At 43.6% G+C, this 21,234-nt stretch overlaps 1 protein-coding gene across 1 annotated transcript; it reads right to left on the bottom strand.

Moving 5' to 3' along the window:
- Window positions 1-6: 6 nt before the first annotated feature.
- SCNN1D (sodium channel epithelial 1 subunit delta) lies at window positions 7-19,566 on the bottom strand. The gene is made up of 13 exons (XM_054849647.1): window positions 18,976-19,566; window positions 10,819-11,150; window positions 9,726-9,978; window positions 8,044-8,237; window positions 7,099-7,202; window positions 6,512-6,675; window positions 5,827-5,925; window positions 5,093-5,210; window positions 4,451-4,529; window positions 3,744-3,801; window positions 2,923-2,978; window positions 2,504-2,579; window positions 7-2,230 (listed from the first exon to the last, which is right to left on the bottom strand). The coding sequence occupies exons 2-13, from the start codon at window positions 11,133-11,135 to the stop codon at window positions 1,817-1,819; spliced, it is 1,932 nt and encodes a 643-aa protein (XP_054705622.1). The 5' UTR covers window positions 11,136-11,150; window positions 18,976-19,566; the 3' UTR covers window positions 7-1,816.
- Between the last annotated feature and the right edge of the window lie 1,668 nt (window positions 19,567-21,234).

Genomic DNA, 21,234 nt, shown 5'->3' with positions numbered 1-21,234 from the left:
ATGCAGAATTCGGTAGTGATTTGGTTTGTGCCTTGGGACCAGTATAAAGATTTCTTTCATCGATTGCCTTTTAGCTAACCTTCAGCCTTCCCATTTAGTCCCAGTAACAAGTCTGGGCATTCTGAGAGGGTCTGCCTTTCGAGAGCAAAGCGTACGTGTATGCACACATACACCTGAGGCATCGCAATCTTTCACTAATGACAGCATGGCATCCACTCGAGGTTTCCATTCCCAGGGATTGCCCAGGTGTTCTGCTTAGAAATCTAATTCCTTTTCTCTCTCTCTTGTCCGTAGTGCTTTTTTTTCTTCAGGGCATCCTTTCTCAACAGGGTCACAGTATTGCGTAAAATCACTCTTGCCCGTCAGCACAGCAGCTGGATTTCCCAGTGCAGAGGACCCAGAGAAAAGGCTGAATCGCCCACTGCAAGGGAGCCCGCGTGCTCCTATTCACTGTAATTTGGCTGGCGCGTTACAGCACGATTCATCTGGGTTCGGTCTACGTCTCTGCAGTTTCTGCTTGTGAATGAAAAAACCCCCAGAAGAGGGGCAGGGGTAGGTGTAGGGATCCAGTGAGAAGTGCTGCAGGGAGGATGTCCAGGCTGTTAAATGGCTCTCAAGCAAAAAAGTGAGAATTTCAAAAGCATCTTGGTGCTTGGCTTCCAAAGATGTCAGCAGCAAACTGAAGGCTATGAGGATCCCACCTCCGTGTCTGGAACCAAAACTCTTTTCATCATTGGGCCCTATGCATTTAGGCTTCTGCAAGCAAGGTCTGGACATTTTGGAAAAGACTTTTCCAGAGCAAACACTTAGAAATAATAATTAGACAGGAACAAACCCATTTATCGGTTGAAAGCAAAACAAAGTCAAACTAAATCCCCAGTCATAGTCTGTATTCAGAGCACTTTATTATCTAAAAAAGTTACAAAACAAAGCTCATATTGATTTCTTGTTAACTCATGTTTTCTACAGAAAGTCATAAACAAGATTATAACAGACCAAAATGCTCCTGTGCAAACATCATCATCAAAAATAAATGTGTTATTTTATGTACACATAAGTTACTGTCAAATATTAACATTAAAACATATCTATAAATGGACTGCAACAAAACCGCAGCATTGTTTTAATCTTCAAAATAAATCAGATGCTTTGTCTGTGGCATAAAAAAGTTATCAACCCCATTTTTTCCTCTTTCCTTTCCTCTAAGATAGTGAGTCTCATTTGAAATAATCCGGGTTAAGGCTAAAAGGATCTCAGCAGCAGCATTCTGTGCATTGTCCTCAAAATGCAACAGCAACAGGTTAAGGGTAGAGAGGTGTCTTAGAAGCAGAGCCACCTCGTGTTACTACGTGCTCCGTCATCCTCAAGACAACGCTGATACGAGCACACACTCCTTGGCCTCCCTTGGAAATCTTCCCATTAACAGCAAGGCTGACTTTCCTCTTGAGTACCTTTGTGAAATGTAGATGGGCCTGTCTGAAGCCACAGGCTGATTTCCTCACCAGGGTTTAAAAGTTAAAAGCTATGAATAGGCTTTTATGAGGACTCGCCGACTGTCCCAGAGAGTAGGAGTTCTCCCCTCCCCAGATACTCATTAGGAACAAAAGAACATTGCATGATGCCTGAATCCAGGACACTCGGATAGTTTAATGGCGAACTTGTAACAGCTGGAGGAGGATTGCCAAGCTCAGCAGCGCGGCGTTTAGGTGCTCGCAGAAAGTGGATCCAGAACATTTCTGTTTGCAACCTTTCTGGCAGCACCTCAGCATCTGGGGAGTTTCAAGACTCCCACTTCTCTGTGCACACAAACGCATCCTCAGCTATGCGGTTCCCCTTCCAAAGAGCTGTCCTTCGTGTCTCTGAAGCCGTTAAGCACCACATCTGGGCAAAGCTCTCGCATTTCCACCTTGCCGGAGAGTGGGTGAAGATGCAGGTCACTGTTGTTGTCCATGGCAATAGTCACTCCAGAAGGGTGAGTATGAGCAGAATCATCACCTTTCCCGGCTTCTTCTTGCACAACTCGGTAGTTTTCTAGGGTCAAGCTCACGCTGGAGATGGTAGGAGTGTGAGCTACTTTCAACGTCTTCTTTGACCTGAGCCTTTGGTAGCAGAAGAGGAGAGACAAGACCAGTGTATCTACAAGCAGCTCAAACATTTCAACTACAGACAACACTGAGGATCCAAACCAGAGACTCCACTGGCTTCCCATGCTGGACAGAAGCAGATTTTCCTGTGGAAAGAAGCAAAGGGTTGTGTTTATCAAACACGGCAGAGCTCTGGGAATGTGAAATTATTGCCTATTGCCGGTGGGTCAGTTAGCTACTTGCCCTTCGGGGAGTAATTTTGTGTGACTGTGTAAAATGTGAAATTTTCAAGTCTCTTCCTTAAGAAGAATAATCCCATCCCATCATGGGGGCTATAAATAATCCTCCCTCCAACCATGCACAGCACGCCCTAACTAATGACAGGTAACGATGTTTTGAGCTGCTGTAGTGCAACCTACTGAGAGTAAAGGAGACTCGTTCACGGACTGGTAGTTCAGTTGCTGGTAGAAGATAGTCACCTTGGCAATATCCTTCCTGTATTGGAGAAAGGGAGCAGTTAGCAATGGTGGGGTGTCCACGTGTCATTCACTTGGTGGAAGGTACTGCTGGCTTTCTGGTCTCAATTTTACATGCTGATTGCTAGGGAATAGGTTTCACCACTCACTCAAGCTTTCGTCCTGAGGGTGTTTAACATGAGCTTGGAAAAAGGTTACAGAAGTGACTGTCTTAAAGCGTTATGAGGAAAGATGGGAAACTCATTGCATGACCCTGTACATCCTTCTCTTGTCCTCTCTTTCTAGTCTAACATCTACAAATTCTCCACGGATGAAGAGTTAATCCATAGTTTTAGCAGGAGTACCTTCTCGCAGTGACTAACCTGTTGCTGGTAGAGTTATATCCATTCTGATGCCTCAGAGCTTGGCGGATCCAGTCCTGCAGCAGAGGATATGTATGTTATTGGCAATCCTGTCTTCTGAGTTTTGGTATGTTTACTAATTTGTAAACGTAGATTTTATAAGCAATAAAATGGCTATTGTGAATAATAAAAAAGGATGTAATTGATTGGTTTATGACATATAGAGATAGCTATCAAGCAGTAGCTATATTTGCCAGAATAGCAAGGAAATACACACTGATATTTTAGGTGTGTATAGTATCCTGGTTCTTAAATTCTGCCTTTAATCGCAACTCCACCAAATAATTTCCTCTTTTAAAATTGGTTGTATTTCCATCTATACTATCACCTGTTTCACGTGAATTAACTACCTGGTCACACAGCCTGAATGCCCATTTAACATTCGAACACGAGAAACAGCAAGAGGTCATCTACTGACTCACGGAGTTTCCACTGCAGCCCTGCAGCACCTCACAAACAGTCAGGAGTGAGTTGTTACACCACAACACCCACTGGAAGCAGAAAGTCATTTACACCATTTTGTAGGTGGGAACTAAGGCAGTGAGGCGAGTTGCTTAAGGAGGGAGTTTGGATTAGAACTGGAATTGAATGTACCTCTCTAGCTCCTTAATCTGGCATCGCAACTACAGGGTCATTCCCCTGGGCCCAGGTTTCGGACCAGTTTGCTTTATTTGCCTCTTCCATTGCTGCTGCCTGAGTCATTGTTTTCTCCCTTTAATGTTCCAACAGCCGCAGTAAATACAGTATGCCCTCTAAACATAGCAGTTTTCTGTATGGGCTACCTGAGATTTCGATGATGGCCACTTAGCTGTCCCAGCAGACACCTTGTACAGTGATTCCCTGATAAGATAAAAATGGATATTATGATCACTATGACCCTTGGCATTTAAAAGTCAACACATGAAGGAGTTTAACACGAAGGAGGAGTTCTAACTACTTGGCCAAAGCAGAAGTTCTAGGGGCAGCTCTTGAGACCGTTGGGAAAAGCTTTGTAAGTCAGCTTAAGAAATAAAACCAGAGCTTGCCTGAAAACTGTTCAGGTCAGGAGGAAAACTAGGATGGTTTCAAAATCCTGACAACTTTTCTTTGATGCAGTCAAAACAAAAATATTTGATATTTTGCTTTAAAATTACATCTTTCCATTCTGAAATTGACCTACAATAAAAAAGGTGAACCAAGAAAAGTAATATAGATTGAAAAATGAAACAATTTGATTTGGGCTTAATAAAACATTTCTGTGTGATTAAAACAATTTCCCCTCTCTGCTGTCGTGGACACACAAAGTTCTTATTTAATTTGCCTACTGACGTCATTTTTTTCCTTTCCCAGCATCGGGGTTCAAACATCAAATTGAAATCTCTGGTTCAGAAAAAGCCAAAATACAGTCAACCACTTGGCCCACAAATTTACCACTAAGTCGCCTACATTTCCACTGGTGTAATTTTCCTCTGCAAGCTGGCATTGATTGTGCTCTACTTTTGCGACCTACCGGCAAGGCTTGGGGCACTGGTCGAAACAATTCAGGTGATGATTTCTGAGCCTGTAGTACAGCTGGTAGAAGCAGTGACCTGGCGAAAGAAATGGGAGGAACACACTCAGACACTTCTTCTGGAAATGGAAGGCTCCCAAATGGAAGGCTCCCAAAACCTCTGCCCTCACTTGGCCTTCCCAAGCACACATCGCTCTCTCAGATAGACCCGGTTTTGCCTCTCTCTCACCTTGGAATGGTTCGAGCTAATCGCCAGCGTGCAACGCAGGTGCCTTCCCTGTAAGGATCCACTGAGGATAAGCCAACCCGAAAACCAAGAGAAGTTATTCAAAGCTTTGTCTTACACCACCAGCACAGCCACCGATACTGGTAACGTGAAAGAGCTTGACCCTATATTAATGTCCTTAACAAAGGGATGCTTGATAGCATCGAGATTTTTAATGCACCGTAACTCCATGGCCATGCAAATACCCAGAAAGGTGACTGCCGTCTGGCTGGCTGCCCTGATGCGAGGATAAAATGGTCGAGGCAGGAAATAAGCCCAAAGTAGAAGGGCAGTAATCTAAGGAGTCATGTAACAGTGACCGTTGTAGGAAGGCGTTCCCTTCCGACAAGGACAAGACAGCAGCCTTTTGCTCTTACCCCACGCAGGCTGCTTATTGTAGTTACAGTACTCAGCACCGGGAGGCAGCGGGTAGTAGTAATAGCCACAGCCACATTTTTGAACCATTATGTGCTGGAAGCAGGAATGCAAACAAGCCTGGAAAATAAAGACGGCAAAGAAGATTGGAGAAGCCAGAAATTTTTAAGTGCCCAAATTTTCAGTCTGTAGCATGCAGCTGCTAAGAGACAACGTACAGATTTTGCTACTGCAAAAAGACACCAGCCATTACTAGAGCATGATGATGCGAAAGGTTTTCACCTTCCGTTCCTTGGCTTTACCTCTGAAAACAGTACTGAACTCAGCGAGACAGAATTTTCCCCAGCTCCCATTTTTCATTATGCCCAGTAACATCTCAGTTAAACAGCCCAAGCCTCTAGAGCCAGGAGCAACTACTTACACAAATAAATACCCGATGGCCCAAGAACGTCCTATAACAGAACAGCCCAGCTGCCTTGACTGGCTCACTGTCTGACCTCTCTTTTGTTACTAGGAGGGAGTAGCCCCAGTGTCTGAGTATCCTCCACTCGGTAAAACACAGTTCCAAGTTATAACACCCTGTTTGTGAGCTGCTTTTCAGAGGGGTGTGAATCTCTGTTATCTCCAGCAATGAATCTGCTGATGTGTAAAAGCTCTCTGGAGAGTAAGGTATGACTTGTTTGCTATTCATCCACTCTGAATAAGCCGGGGCCTCAGCCAGCCACTCTGACAATACCTGCAGGGTGTAGGAGTTGTTGTACAGGAGTTTAACATTCACATCATTGCCATTAGTCGTGCATTTCCCATAATTGCCACCCAGGCGATTCACCTCATCCTGTGGACACAGAAAAGAGGCCTGAGTGATTAGGAGCTTTAATTGGACCCATCCATCACCACCTAAACTTAACTGGATGGAGCATCATATAAATGCCAGGAAGTGGAGTAACATATGTGAGCAGCCGAGCTATACCTTGCTGATAAAACATATATACTAACAGGGCAAAGGTAGGAGAGTGCACGTGCTCAGTCGCTGGTTCAGCTGACAAGCAGTAACTCATCACGTCAAAATAACCAAATCATTTCTGAATGTCTGTTCTCATCCTAACATACACGTGCAGCCCCCCGCGTAGAGCGGGAACAGGATGTAAGAGGTGTGAGAGCCTCAGTGAAAACAAATTAGGCCCCAATGTACTGAGGACCAAAAGGCCGCTCGCACATTTGGAATAATTTTGTTTTACCCATGGGAACCTGAGCACAGCGAAGAGAGAAAAAAAAAGGGTTTGCATAAATATACACGCACAGCCAAGAAGCGAACAGGAGAGTCCCACAAGTCCGTTCATGAGTCAGTCGCACTGTTCAGCTCCTCACAACTTTCTGCAATCAGAAGGAAAAGAAACAACGCTCTTGGGCAAGTGGCTAACCTGCTGAATGCCTATGGTAGTTGCAATGCCTGGTCTGATGTCAAAGCCTTCGTGCTCAAGGAATGGTGTCTGATTGTGGTTGTGTATCATCACTTTCACACCTGCTACTGTAGACAAGAGTGGGATGTGGTCCTTCTGCTCTGCTCTCAGGATAAGGGAAAGTCCTGTAAACCAAAGACAAGGAAAGAATATGACAACTTATTTTGGGCCAAAATAGGACCACCACCCCCCCTTGAATTCTCAGCACTGATCAAATTGCTGTCGTAGCTCACAGAAGAGCCACTCTTTTTCCTTAGAGAACCTGGCAAGCAGTCAGGTAGCAATTGCACCAGCCCATTCCAAAAACGTAATAATATTCTGCTTGAAAACAAAAATAACATTCTGCTTGCTATAAGTTAAGATATGGCTGATAGGGCTATCATATACATGTGACTAGTGAAGCAAGCAAATACAGTATATAATTTGTGCCACCAGACTAGGAGAGAGGGATATATGTCAGTAAATCATGTATAGAAGACATATATTTAATCCATAACCAAATCATATTAACTTTAGCTCTTCTTCCCACCCTTTGCCAAATAACATACCGTAAGGAATTCCTGGTTTTGTGGCTGTCCAAAAAGGGTCCGTTCCCTTGCTGTTAAAAGTATAGCAGCTTCCAAAGACTGGGTGGTGAAAGTGAACATAGTCACTGAAATCAAGAGAGATTTTGACGGGTTTTGATTATGAGCGTAGCAATACCTCTGCTTCTACGTAGGGTGTGTTTTTTGTGTGTGTATGTACACATGGGAGGGACTTGTATGTACACACGGGAGGGACTATGGGAAAGACTTGTTAACTCGCTGGAGACAAGGAAAAAAAAAATATCAGGTGCACAGGGATTCGCTGCTCACCCAAGGTTACAGCCAGAGCAGCAAACACAGGAGACAAATTCAGAGTTCTGACTTGCTTTTCCTTCCAGCAAGTAGACTAAATTTTTCCCTGCTTCTTCCAACAACCAGACAGGTTGCAGCTCTGTGCTCTCATCAATAGAAGAAACACCAATTCTGTGCTCTAATCGATAGGAGAAATAGATTATCTCTTTCCTTGTTTTCTTAAAAATTGTACCACTTATTATGGCCATGCTGAACTTCCCTGGTCAAGTCGGCCTCCATGTTCCACCAGTTTATAAGAGGTTTTAAGAAGAGCTGGATGAACACACGTACAAAAGTGATGATGCTCACCATTAAGTGCACAGACAGAGATATATTACATGAAAGCAGCAGCAACACTAAGCGCAGAAGAACGTAAGAGTCAATTGCCTCCAGGAAAGATAAGACAGCACCTTATCTCGTAAAATGACCTACAACGAACTTTGTATACCCCTCTCCTCTTTGCTGAAAGTGCTCAGAAAAGCATTTAAATTTCCCTTCTGCTTATTCTGTGTCGTAAATGAGTGCATTGCTGTTAAGTCTATTCAAGTCATCAGTTTCAGTCTCCCAAGTACTTGAGTTCTGCTGAAATCACAATTAGCATCTCAAGAAGTAACATACCTGGGTCTGCAGGGCTCCCCATCATACTGACAGGAGTAGACCATATCTTCTATTTGCTCCTCATGATCAGAAATGTTGATTATAACTGGCAACTGTGACATGATATTCATGTAGTGAAACCTGTACCATTCAAGAATTGCATCCATCCCAGATGAATAGGTCTTGTAGAAGCAATTCCCACCTGTGGCATTGCACTGGAAGAAAAGAGAGGGACCCATTCAGCACAGCCAGGACATGACAGCCTAAGGGTAACAGAGATCGGGGGGTAAAGGCAAATCTGGATACAGGGACAAGGGGAAACTATTTTTCCAGAAAGTGAAGTCTGTGATCATTTTAGTTATCATAGAATCACAGAAAGGCTGAGGTTGGAAGTGACCTCTGGAGATCATCTTGTTAGGTGCTAAGCACCTTCCCTCCCTGAAGCTGAATTAGGCGTGCTACTTCATCTCAGGGGAATGAGTGCAGGGGGAGAGATGCAGGAGGAGAGAGCAGACAAGCAAACTCCTGTACCTTGCGAGTAGGAAGGACAGGGTTGGTGGGAATTCTCTGCAACCCATGAATCATTAACCAAGTCCTGAGACACTTTCTTTGCTCTTACTCAGGCCTTAGACAGGTGAACACCCACAGATTCTGGTGAAAGTGCCTGGTGAAGGACTTCAGGATAAGGCAGGACGATAATAATCAGGCAAAAATTGCTGGCCTTTCAAGCCACACCAAGCTCTGTCTCACAGCTTCTGCTCTTACATCTACGCTAACCTTGGTTTTGATACGAAGAATCTGAAGCATTTGCATTCTTCTCCAAAGTCAGATATACATCTATTGTATTCATCCTCGTCATTTGTTATTGCCAGCTTTCGTTTTATCTGCAGCATTTCTGGTGCCCCCAGTACCGCAGCATTTGGACCCTGAGGGAATCCTCGCATCTTTCTCCGTTATTTCTAGGCTCGCCTGCTAAGTCTAGAGGTTTTGTGTATTTTTAGAAAGGGGTGCAATGATTCCCATAGCCTGCTGCTACCCTTCTCTGCTGGGTTCGTCACTACCAGAAGGACTGTGCAGGTGGGTGGGCCGCGTAAGACCAGTGATGTTGCTATTGTTTCACCTCACGAGAATCCTGGCAATTCTGTTAGAGGCAGGGATGGACTCTCCTGAAACATCCTCCAAGCTGTCATTGCACTGCACTGAAACTATCTGGGTTTTCACTCTTTTTTTTTTTTGAACGTACTTTGTGAGATCTCTGTCAGGGCCCTGAGTGCACTGATAGGTCTTAAGGGCCCTGAGCAGCCTCACCTGGGTCCTCCACCCACACCCTCCACCTGTGGGCTCAGGAGCAGATTTAAGCTCAGCTTGGAGCCTTCAGCCCCTCTTTGGGCTGTGCTGTAAGGCTGCTGCCACCCAGCTAGGCTGCTGCCATGCTCCTGCCCCACCGTGCACCCCGTCCATCCATCCAGAGAGCTAACTTCATGGCTTGATCTTGAACCTGCCTCATCACCATGAGCTTGCCTGATGAGCAGGACTCTCGGTTGGACCTGGCCACCATCTGTGGGCTTGCTCAGGTACCGTGGGACGGGTCTCCATCCTGCCCTGCCGGCAGCCTCCCCCTCTGCCCCGTCCCCTGGGGAGCAGCCAGCCCTCGCTGCTCCTGTCTGCAGCCAGGCTCAACATCTCAGAGGACACACACTTACCAGCCTGAAGCCCACGCTGGAGTGCTTCTTCCCTGACCTGTTACTGTGGTCAGACATTCTCAGGAGTGAGAAGTTTTGGCTCAGCCTGAAGCTGGATCTGCTGCGATTGCCTATGTTTGAAAAGTCTTTTACATGGATGTTTTTCTCGTTCGTGTGGAATAAGCTGGCTGACGTGTTGATGCCGTACAAAAAAGCGATGGATTCCTCTGCCATGCGATCCAGTTGAACCAAATGTTCACTAACCAGTTCAAATCTGCGAGAAACAGAAATATTAGTGAATATCCATGTGTCTATTAGACAAAAGCACTTTATTTTACGTACCCTCACTGTATCTGTGGAAAGGCTACTCTCCGGGTCTCTGCAGACCTTGATGTCTGTGTGAGAAAAGCCAGCAGTGATGGTGCCTGTGCTTAGCGTACCTAGCTCCAATAAATGAATTTGTTAGGAGCTCTGGTAGCTGCACTGCCAGTTGCATGGTCCTCCATTGGAAAAAAAAAAAACCAAAACCTCAGAACTTGTAGATGTGCAACATCAGCTGCACAAACTGGCCTTTCTGTCAGCCAATTAGATAATTATTCTGAGGAAATGATATAATTCCTTTACTATGTAATTTGAAACGTCTCGATAACTTGCCACTACTGCGTGAGCCTTGTTTGACAAGCAGGGCCATGCAGATTTCCACAGAAGCGGTATTGTTTCCCTAAAGCCATCCTGCGGTACGAAACCCCAAGCAGAATCAGCTCTAGCACGCATCATTCCAGAGATTAGTAGTTTAGTTAAGAATGAATACACGCGGCAACCATGTTTTTCAGGGAAAGACTGTTTTTATCAGAGCACAAAATCAGTTAGCAGCTTGAACCAAGTCACGAGGTAGAGTTCCCTCTACCCTGACTCAGTGCATGGAATAAACTGCTACATGCTGTTGTGCAATTCCCTACAAGATCTTATCTTAAAAACAACTTGGAAATAACAACAGTCCCTTTCCACCTCTGTGAGGCGGAGTGGCCTCCTTCGCAGTCATAGGGTTGCTGACCCTTCCTGAACCCTGGTGACTGTGAAGACACGAGGACAGCCGAGGGGAAAGCACGGTTACCTGTATGGGTCCAGGTTGCAGATGGTAATTGCTGGAAACATCTTGGGTTCGGAATGCATTGACATGGTCAGGACAACAGGGTAGGCCCAGTACTGGCTGAACATAAGTGCAAATTGCCAGTATAACATGCCAAAGCTGGCAAGCAAAAGCAGAGTCCAAAAAGCTGTTTTCATCCTGTTGCTGTCTGAGCAAACAAGGCGAATGGTGCCATGGATTGTTGTGTTCTTACAGAAGAACTCAAACATATCCTTGAAGGAATCATAAAACTCAATCAAGCCTTCTTTCTTTTCTTCTTCTCTTGCCACTTCCTGCTCCATCCTCTAAGTCTGTTTCTGTTCAATAAAAAAAAAAGAGAGAAAAAAAAAATCTTATTAGCTTGTTAGAAAGACCACGGCCAATCTATGGACTCTTCCAAACAGGGTGGCAATGAGTTTGTTATTAGTAAGAGCTGAAAATAACTGTGAGCTGAGACTCATCTGTCTTTCCAGAGTTTGGACACCAGGAAGTAGCAAAGAGGTCAAATGTTCTGTCTACTGCTGCCAAAGTAACTCGGGGCATTCTACCACGCTTACATGATGACTTCTCTGTTAGATGTGCAAAGCTAAAGTGACAGTACACAAGCTGCGGAGAAGTCTGCAGCCAAAGGGGTGTCTGGTTGTCTTTCTAAGAACAGTAAGGAGCAACATTTAATTCTGGAACGTTGCATCACTGCATTAATACTGATCTGTAGCTAATTCATCGTTACGAGTATCTGGCTAGTGAAACATTCTGGCCTACAGGCCTGGAACTAGCCTGTCTCAGAACTAGCAAGGTGGCTTCATCCTTACGTCAAGGAATCAGGATAAATCTAACTTGCAAGTGAATGAAAGGGACAAATGAGGATCTGGTTTTATTTTTTGCTGTATGATCTCTCATTCTGCAGAATGGAGGTAAACAGGATTAATTTCTGCCATCCCTGAAATAGAGCCGCTGCCAAGATGAAATATAGTAGGTATTTCATGGTTCAGATGAGCAGAATCAGGTATTTAGGAAAGGAAGTGGAGAAAAACACCACCTCCATTGAAATCACAGAGGGGATTAACCAAATTAGGATGTGGATAAAGCATTGCAGATACTATTTAAAATAAAATGCTCTTGGGTCGTTTCTGAAGACCACAGAAATTTTAATTACTGCTATTAACAGAAATTTTGCCACCTATCTCCTACATAAATAGTTTCTTCCAGGAATCTAAAAATCTTCTCCTTCTCTCTATTTCACAGAAGTGAAAAGGAAGCACAGAAATTGAAAATCACCCAGGAAGAGTGGCATAACTGCAAATCAAATTCCACATCTCCTTTGTCACAGTAAGTAAAACATCCGCTATGCTACTCTAGATAATTTCAGACTTTATGCCGAGGAAAGTGTGAACATTATTTATGCTCATATGTTTTAGCCAGCACAGACCAGGGACATCTTCCTAGGTTTTAGTACCAGTTTGGGACATTGGTTTAACATACTTCCACTTATTGAATATGACGTCAAGTCCTGTAATATGTGAGTTTCCAACATTACAGCACTTTGTGAATCACCCTACCTATTATGCTATTAAGAGAAGTTTACTGAGTACACCACTTTGGTCCAACCTTTACTCCAAATAAAAATCTTACAACTACGGTTACGGAGTCAGAAGAAAAGAAGCGCGCAAATAACTAAAGAATTGTCGCAAGTGGCCTACATGGTAATGAAATGAAAGCTCAGGCCTTTTACTGAGCTCTGGGGGCTGGAAATGTTTGGTGGCTCAGTCTGAGGTGCTGGTGAGGTTACCGCAGCTCAGCCGATACGTGCCAGTGCCCTGACCTGCGATGCCTTCGTCCTCAACTAGACCCCCCCGTTTTAAAACATGGCTTTATCGCAACGGTCCTTGGAACAGGACTCTCTTCATATGAACTGATATCTGAGAGTTCCAAGCTGCTAAGACAGTCTCTTCACTGTACCTACCCATGTCAGAAAGGTTAGGAATAAACCTTAAATGGCGAGGAGCACTCCAAAAGCTGTATACCATATTAGCTTTAAAATAGCCCATAAAAGTGTATTATCTGGCAAGGAAACCCAGTTTATCACAAGTTCTTCCCCAAAGACCGTAACACATACCATGTTTGTATTTGCTAAGATATTGTTTAACAATAATGCAAAATTAGCTCAAAGGCATATGCATCTCCTTTAGACTTTTACAATTAAAGGTGACAGATGATTTTTCAAATTTCTTAGATATACTTGCCATTGAATAAGTACAAGCCCAAACAAAATGAAATATTTAAAAAGGCATGAACCATTAAAAGAAAACACACGTGATAAAGAATTGAAGTGGGAAATGAACAATTCCACTTTTGCTACAAGGAAACACTGTTTTTCTGCATCGTGCATATAGTTAAACGGTTACTACCACACAGACTACACAGTCATAGTACTCTGAACCACTGGTTGCAAATTTTATCAGCCAACCTTACAGCTGAAGGCTTACAAATGAATGCTTCTTCAGCCAAAAAGGACTCTGTGGCAAACTCCAGAAATGAATGCTTGGTAGTCTTGCTACTCCCTGTTGTTACACATTCTTCAGACTAAACTCTTACACTAAATTCTATGTTCAACCTTTATCCTATTCAATCCTTTCTTTATCATTTTATTTAGATAAGAGTAAATGAAAATAAGCCTGCAGTGTATGACAAGAAATATATTGAGTCCTTAAACATTTAAAGTATTTTAAGATAGAAATGAAAATTGTGCGAGACTAAACCAGGAAAACTTAATTTGTTCTTGTTGTATTAATCTCACTAGTCAGCCTTGCTCTAATGAGAAGAAGTAATAGTTACCAAAAGTGAATGCTAAATCAAATCTATCAAACACTTTTTCTGTGTATAATTTTGAATCTAAAAAAAACCACCTGTAAACATTCAAACCATGGCTTTCAGAGACAATCCACAGTTTTCAGACTTGGCTTTTAAAACTACGGCTAGCTAGTTCATCCCATTTGAATCTGCATTCTTAAAATAACTAGAATGAAAAAGCATATGTTAATGCACAATAACAGAAGGAATCTTTCAAAACATGCATGTGTACAGGCAACAGAACATCCTCTCTCCACTGGTTTCCCAGATCAGCCTACCACTAATTTATTTAACACAGCAATTGCACCCAGAGACTGAACAAAACACGTAACAGTGACCAGTTGCCCGTCGTGTCTGTGGTAAGCGCCTGGAGAGAGGCTGCAGGTTATAAGAAAGTCAGTGGAGGTTCTACAGCAGTGGCAAACAAGTATAAGTTCATATATTATCACAGCAACTCAATGCTCAACGCATACTAAACACTTGCACACGAACGTCATGTAGACAAATATTTAACCTTGCGTACAGGTAACTGTATCTTCATATCAATCGTACGTATACACAGAAATACACAGTAAACCAACTAAGACCAAATTGCAAAACACCCCACTGTACCTTGGCAGAAACTCTATCTTTACTAAACTCAGTCTTCAGCTTTATCCTGAACAGAAGGCAAGTCTTGGTCCCAAGCTTTCAGATTTCCTCGTCTAACTGAAGATACCTCGGGAGCTGTCCAGCCTATATGGATCAAATCGATGACATCAAAAGGGGCAGGACTTATGAAACAGATCATGGAAATTATTCAAAGCATGATCCAGGGAATAATAGGAAGTGAATGAACTGGACAAACAAGTTAACATTAAGGTTACACTTGAGTTAAAGTTGGTATGAGTGGTGGTGCTGTGTTGTTTGGGGGTTTTTTGGGTTGGGTTTTTTTTTTCCCCAATGGCTAGAGTAGGGTTTTTAGCCATAATTTCTACAAATACCTAGGGAAGTAACCATGGATCCTGTAAGGTTCTTTCAGCTCTGAACTTTCCCTTCAAGGAATTAGCTTTTTGCTGCCTTCTCATGGTTTCCGGAAGTTTGTATGATCACTAGTAATTGAAGCCATTAAGGTTTCCACAGGTGTGCTTGAGGAATTACATACCTCAGTGTAATCTGAAATGATCAGCTACTCAAAGGCACACGCGGCGGTGGATTTCTTCCTGCTTCTCCAAGACCATTACCCATCGGTAGTGGGCTATCCCATACCCATTAAGAATTTAACTCTTCAGCTATTGAGACTTGAATAGACTAAATCAACCACGATACTCAGTTTAAATCAGAACACCCTGGTTTTGTAATACTGCGTAGTTAAGACTTGCAAAAGTCTCCGTAAGTAATGCAGAAGTAGATTCTGAATTCTGGGACTGCTAAAACACAAGCACCTCAGATTGCATAATGAGTACTGACATCTGCCCAGTTGGAAAACAGCTCTGCAATGGTTTTGTAAGAAGCTTCTTATATGAAAATACTAACAGTATGGATATGGGTAAAGCTTAGAGCTCCAAATCAGACCAGCAGAGCTCCTGTCTGCCTTTTAAAATTGGCTGGAACCGGATCTGCTATTACATTGGAAGTTGCAAAGTATTGTCATGTGCAAAGACAATTGAAATTTCTTGTGAAACGGAATTCAAAAAGAAAGGAGAAAGGACAAAGATCAGGGGAAACACACTCTTCTGATTTTGACTGATTTCAATCCTGTTTATATTTTTTAACAATTGCTTTATGCTGGATTTTGTTTTAGAAAAACAAACCACGTGGAACGTTCATCCCAAAATTTGAAACAATTATTCTAAAAGATGTGACTCCTATTAAACAGCTGCTATTAATGTGTTTTACCCCTCCTTGTCTTTGGTATTAAAAGGAAATGTCACAATAATATTTGGAAAATGTTTTAAATTTTAAAAAAGTCAGTATTTTGGGGTGTAAAAATTAAACTTTTGATTGAAAAAATCCAATTGGCTCTTGAGTGAACAGCTACAGCAGAGCTACTTGTCACTGATCAATGAAGAGGTAAGTAGTTAAATTCTCATGAAAAAAACCCTCAGAACCCCGAAAACCTAATTCTGTCACGTCCATTTGTCCCCCACCCTTCTTTTTCTCTTCATCTTCTATTGTGCAATAGAAAATGGCAACAATAAATCCTTGACAATGGAATTGTTGCACAATGAACGTGCACAAGCCAAATTCTGTTGCTTCATTCTGGCTGCAGGCCTCAGTGTAGAGATTCTCAGAAGGTATCAGCACAAAACCTTCTGAGCCAGCCGTGAATTTTTCCTGCAGGAAATGGAGAACTGGATATGCAGACAATGCTGTCGCTCAAGCAAGATATCATTTCTGTTTGCACTTGGTCATTTGTCATCTTGTATCCTGAACTTGGAGGAGAGGGGAAGAGAAGTCTTTTGCCGGTTAAAAAGTAAGTTGGTGTTTCTTTCAAAATACAGAAACAGATTATGGCGATAACGTTCATGAGAAAGTCCTTTAGGGTTGCAAAAAGGCTATGCTATAATTATTTTCAGTGGGACAGAAAATGTTTATTAGTGCTCGTAGTACTGTAATGGAGGGAAGGAGTGAGCATATTGTGCGCCCTGTACAGCAGCAGCAAACGTCAGTGGCTGAATCCGCCCTCTGGACAAGTGGTGCTTTACAGAGAAGGATGCCTCCCCCACTATAAGTTTTCAACCCCCTCTCCCTGAATTGCAATTTCTTCCCCAGTTGGGCTTAATGGAATCACCCCCCATCTACCTGACCAAGACAGCACAGGTAAACAAAATAAAGGAATCTTGTCATTTTGCTTTTAAGCTTTTCCATTGCTGTCACGTATTAAAGGAACGGTCCAAACTCCACGCTCGTGACCCTTGGCTCTACGCTAGCCTTGAGTTTTGCGCATACTCGGCACGGATGATAATACAATTCTCACCTATTTGATAGACTGCTGAAACAGAGATGAAACCCACGACTGTACAAACATGCCTTTGAATATGTGCCTGTCTTAGTATCAGCACCAGCTCAGAGCAGCAGAGGAGGGGTACAAAGAGTATCCTGCAGGCAGAGAGGAGACTTTGTCTACTTCACGTGGGCAAAAGAGTTACTCAGTGACTTAATGTTCCTTGTGGAATGTACTCAGACATTCGGGGAAATCTACCACCAATCATTTTTTTTATCCTTGAATATTTCCTGACACGTGAAAAAAGTTTTGCTCTCTATAGAGCAAACCTCTCATGCCACTGACTTTGGCTGTTATTAGACACCGAGCAGACGAACAGCACAACGTCCAGCATGTAGAACATCCGGCATGCCTGCCCCTTGCTACGCTTGCTGTCGTTACAGGCTGGAGTGAGACAGTCACAGAGATTAAACTGGAGAAGCCTCGCGACAAGCTCGAGCTGGTCCCTCTTGCTGTGCAGGGCTAGTTTCTCAGGAGCTCAAATATTAATATTTTGTCCAATCTCACTTTAAACGTCCAAAACAAGACATGGCACGCTGTCTGGACTTCTTGTCAGAACACCGAATCGCAGTGAGGTGAGTCTGACCGGACAGATAAAAGTGCTTTTCCTAATCATGTAAATCACACTTTTTTTTTTTGGCTTACATAGGAACGAGAGGGGACACTTTGGCTACTTGTTCCTGAAGGCTTTCCCAGTTGGCCGAAAATTGCTTGTGCTGAGAGGCCTAAAACAAATTAGCAAAGTGAAAGACACATCAAAATCCCCCCGCTTCCAGCAGCTTTCCCTGCTGCCACGCCGTAAAGTTCACTGTAATTTGCTGTCCACTAACCACACAAACTGTCTTTCAGTTATTAACTTTCTCCCTTGCTGCACTTGTTTCATACTATCGCGCGCTCTCCCACTTCAGCGTTTCAATAGTTTCTGATATTCCTCAACTCGCCTGTCTCCTCCAGAGATTCCCCACTCTTTTTCTCTGTATCGTTCTTCAGTCTGTGAGCCGAGAAGAGCAGCCTTTGGCATCCGCTTCCTCTGGCAGCGGAAGGGATACGGAGCAGATCTGGCACCCTCCTGCCTTCAGCAGGCTTTGTAGATCTACGCTTTAATCTTGATTTTTAGCAAACCTTGCTTTACTCACGTCACTCGTTCCTGCATGAATGGCGTTTATTCTCCTGGAATGCTCCAGGTTACTCTGTCAAACCGTCTTCCCACATTTTCTCTCATCACACAGGACACAGCATGCCAGCCCAGTTTTCCTCTCTCTGAAATCAGTGTGACTTGTCTCCTATGGTTTTGTGGAAACTCCCTCACAGTGCTTTCTTCATGGCCACTGGATAAGCCAGTCTATTCCTCCTCCCACTCAAAGGCAGACAAAATTCTGTGGGCAACTACAGAAAAAGGAAACTCCCAGCGTACCCTCTTTGGGTTTCTCGGTTGGCTGGGCTTTGCATGGACTTGAACTGGCATGCAGCAGGCTCTGCCTCCTGTATTTTTTCTTACTAGCCAGAACCTCATTGTCATCTTGTCAAAGCAGAACACAAAATTGCTTCTCTCCGCTGTCCTACTGGAGAAAGGAGCAGCACTCAGAGGTATTATGGAAGTGCTGACAGCCTGTTCAGTCCTATGCAAGAGGCAGAACAAAGACAGTCCCTGCCCTGGAGAGCTTTCAAACATTGCTTAATGTCTCCTTTTGATCTAGCCTCAAATGTTGCTGAACTGACTCTGATTTTCAAGTGTTTTCCTCGTCTCCTGGAATCTCAGTGTTGAAGCTCTGTTCACCAAACTTTCTTCCGGGAATCCCAACATTCAGCGCTTTGCTTGCGCGATGCTTTGAGCCGTGGCTGCGGGGATCTCTATCTTGAAACCACAGTGAGCTATGCCTGCAGAAATAGGATAGCATTGGTCTACCTCGGCGTCCCTTTTGCACTGGTTCGCATCTAGCCAAAGCAGCTTCAGTCGCTGCAAAGGCTGCCAAACCTGCTCAAGGAAGTAGGTAAACACTCCTTAACTGGTGCTGAGCTCCCCAGTGCTCTGGTTTTATCACCAGCAGCGCCTGAGTTAGCAAGGCTAAAGCTAGCTGGCACATCCTTACAAAACGCAGAAATCACGGCAATGAGCACATGCATATTCTGCTAGTCACCAGCCATTTAAACATCCCTTAATTACACCCCTTGGTACAAAGAGGCCCCACGTAACCCCTGCTTTTCATTAAGCCTCCACCAGAGGCGCATAGGGTTAAAAATGCAGCCTCAGTAGCAGAATCCTGCTTGCTTCCAGTATGACCAAGCATTCATTTCCACTCACTCACCTTTCTGAGTAAGATGTCTGTAGCTGCTCCTGTCATCCCTCTGGGATAACACCTGCTTTTCTGTTTCTCTTCCTGTTCCCTGTTCTGGTTTCTTTAGTCACAGGCCTTCAGAGATGCTGTTCCACTTGTTCAGACATGTCAAGCCCTCAGCCAATTTCAAACATTCACAGGGTGGTGAAATCCTGCTTGGTAGTGGATTTTTTTATTTTTTTTTTATTAAATCCTACTGCAGCTCAGACGCAGTATCTGTAGGAACGCTGATGCACTTAGGACTGACAGAGGTTGGAGAATATCAGTAAAAGTTTCTTGTTCTGTGGACATGCAAGATGCAACCATCCTGGAATCACAGATACCATAACTCCGTCGCAACTGAAGCCCAAATCTCCCCAAGCAGTGGTCCAAGCTCCTGGAGAAAGTGGTAGATAGTAGGTCTGGCTCCTGTCTTCTGGCAATAGGCAAGCAGATCTTCCCTGGTGATCCCTGCTCCTCTTGGAACCCAGAAGAGAGATTGCAATGCTTGGTAGCAATTCACAGGGGTTAATCAATCCAGTGACTTCAGGCTTTCCTATTGGGAACTAGAACAGATGTCAACAAGAGGAAGAGGTACTACAGTATGGCAGCTAGGAAGGAGGAGAATGAAGAAACCGGGAACAAACTGCGCAAGGGCAAAACAGTCATTAGCAAATCAGTAACTGAAACTAGCTATTACATAAGTGGCTGTGTCAGCTGTCATACCTCTTTAGATGGATGCTTTTTGGGTTAAATTCAGGTGCAATACTATATTTTCCATCAGCGACCTCCGAAGGATTCCTTCACCTCCTCGTAGAACAGCTCTATTCGTGCCTGAGTCAGTAATTGCAAAGTCACAGACCCGATGCCCCAGTGGCAAACATAAACAGCTCTGTACAGGCTATCGGTGCTGAAAACTTTAAAAAGCATAGTAATGATCTTCTGAATGCCGGTAAACCGTCAGGGAGGCATTGTGGCTGAAGAGAAGACCTGCCTTTAAAAAAACCAGATAATTTTGTAACCTTTAAATGATGCCAAAGGCGATCCAAAATGCTAGGCCGATGTAAGGATTGCAATAGATGACTTATTTTTGATTCACTCCAATTTGTAGAAGATTATCTGGGAGACCCATAAATGTATCTGTGCTCTGGATCTGTTTGCTCTGATGTTTGGGTGTGCTTATTCACATGGAAAGCACCGTAGTTAGCCAGTAAGCCCTAACATTTGTTATTAATCACTTGTTTTTAATTTTTTTTTTTCATGCCCGGGAAAGCTTTACTTGCCAATCAAAGAGTAGAAATGCTGCCATGTGACTTCCATGACCAGTACCTCACCATGAGTAATGTGGAGTGAATAGTCCACCTGAACTGCACAAATATTCCTGGTCTGACCTGTCTGTTCAGCACTAACAGAAACCCTCCACAGAAGTCCCCAAGCAATCCCCAAAAGTGACATCAGGAATGGTTTGTAACCAAAAGGAGCTAAACTGGCCCAGTGGTGTTCTCTCACTGAATTTACCCCATCACCGCCGTATAAAACCCAAATCAAGGCAGAAGTCTACAAACTCTTCACAACTGTGTGTTCCAAATCTGTGTCCTGTTTGCTGGAAGGGTCCCTGCTTTCCAAGGAGATTTTTGTCCAGTCTCCAGCACATTTAAAACAAACAAACGATCAAAACCCCAACCCAAATGCAACAAGAAGATATTAAATTTTCCCTGTCCACCAGAACTGCAAAATCAATGGCAATAAAGACAAAACTCCACACGCAGGCGAGGGTAGAGTCTGCCACAACATGGACAAAGAAATACCAACTTGAGAGCCTTAAACTCTTGAACTTTTCTCTTCTCCTGCTGTGCAATCTTGGGCAAATCTTTCTGCCTCTCTCTGTTGCTTCATCTCTGAAATAGATGTAATGACACTTTGCAGCATTGTTGAGAGGGTTAATTGGTGTTTGTATAAAGCTTTGGTGATGTAAGCTGCCATGTAAGCATGGTGATGACTATTGCTTTGATACTGCTTGTTAATTGCAACAGGATGAGTTGTAGTCATGCTACAGTATTTAAAAATATGTTTTTAAAAGATATTCCTAGATCTCATCTGATATTTTAAGATGATCGGTACTTACTCCTGTATTAGACAAAGAGGTGACAGAATTCTTTGTGCATGTACCAATCCTGCGGACACCTTCCAACAGTGCGCAAGGGGTGCAGCCCACACCAGATCCCATATATTTCAGCCTTATCAAATGAG

The sequence above is a fragment of the Grus americana genome, chromosome 21 (assembly GCF_028858705.1).
Source record: "Grus americana isolate bGruAme1 chromosome 21, bGruAme1.mat, whole genome shotgun sequence".
In the NCBI taxonomy this organism is placed as follows: Eukaryota; Metazoa; Chordata; class Aves; order Gruiformes; family Gruidae; genus Grus; species Grus americana.
Note: the sequence above shows the minus strand (reverse complement) of the source record. Positions and strands in the feature narration are given on the sequence as shown.

Bases quoted from the DNA above. Each gene is read 5' to 3' on its own strand.
- SCNN1D (XM_054849647.1), bottom strand. From the start codon at position 11,135: ATGGAGCAGGAAGTGGCAAGAGAAGAAGAAAAGAAAGAAGGCTTGATT. The intron at 6,676-7,098 runs GTATGTTATTTG...TTTGGTTTACAG, and splicing joins AAAACCAGGAATTCCTTACG to GACTTTCCCTTATCCTGAGA. The intron at 5,211-5,826 runs GTATTGTCAGAG...TTTATTTTCCAG, and splicing joins ACAACTCCTACACCCTGCAG to GCTTGTTTGCATTCCTGCTT.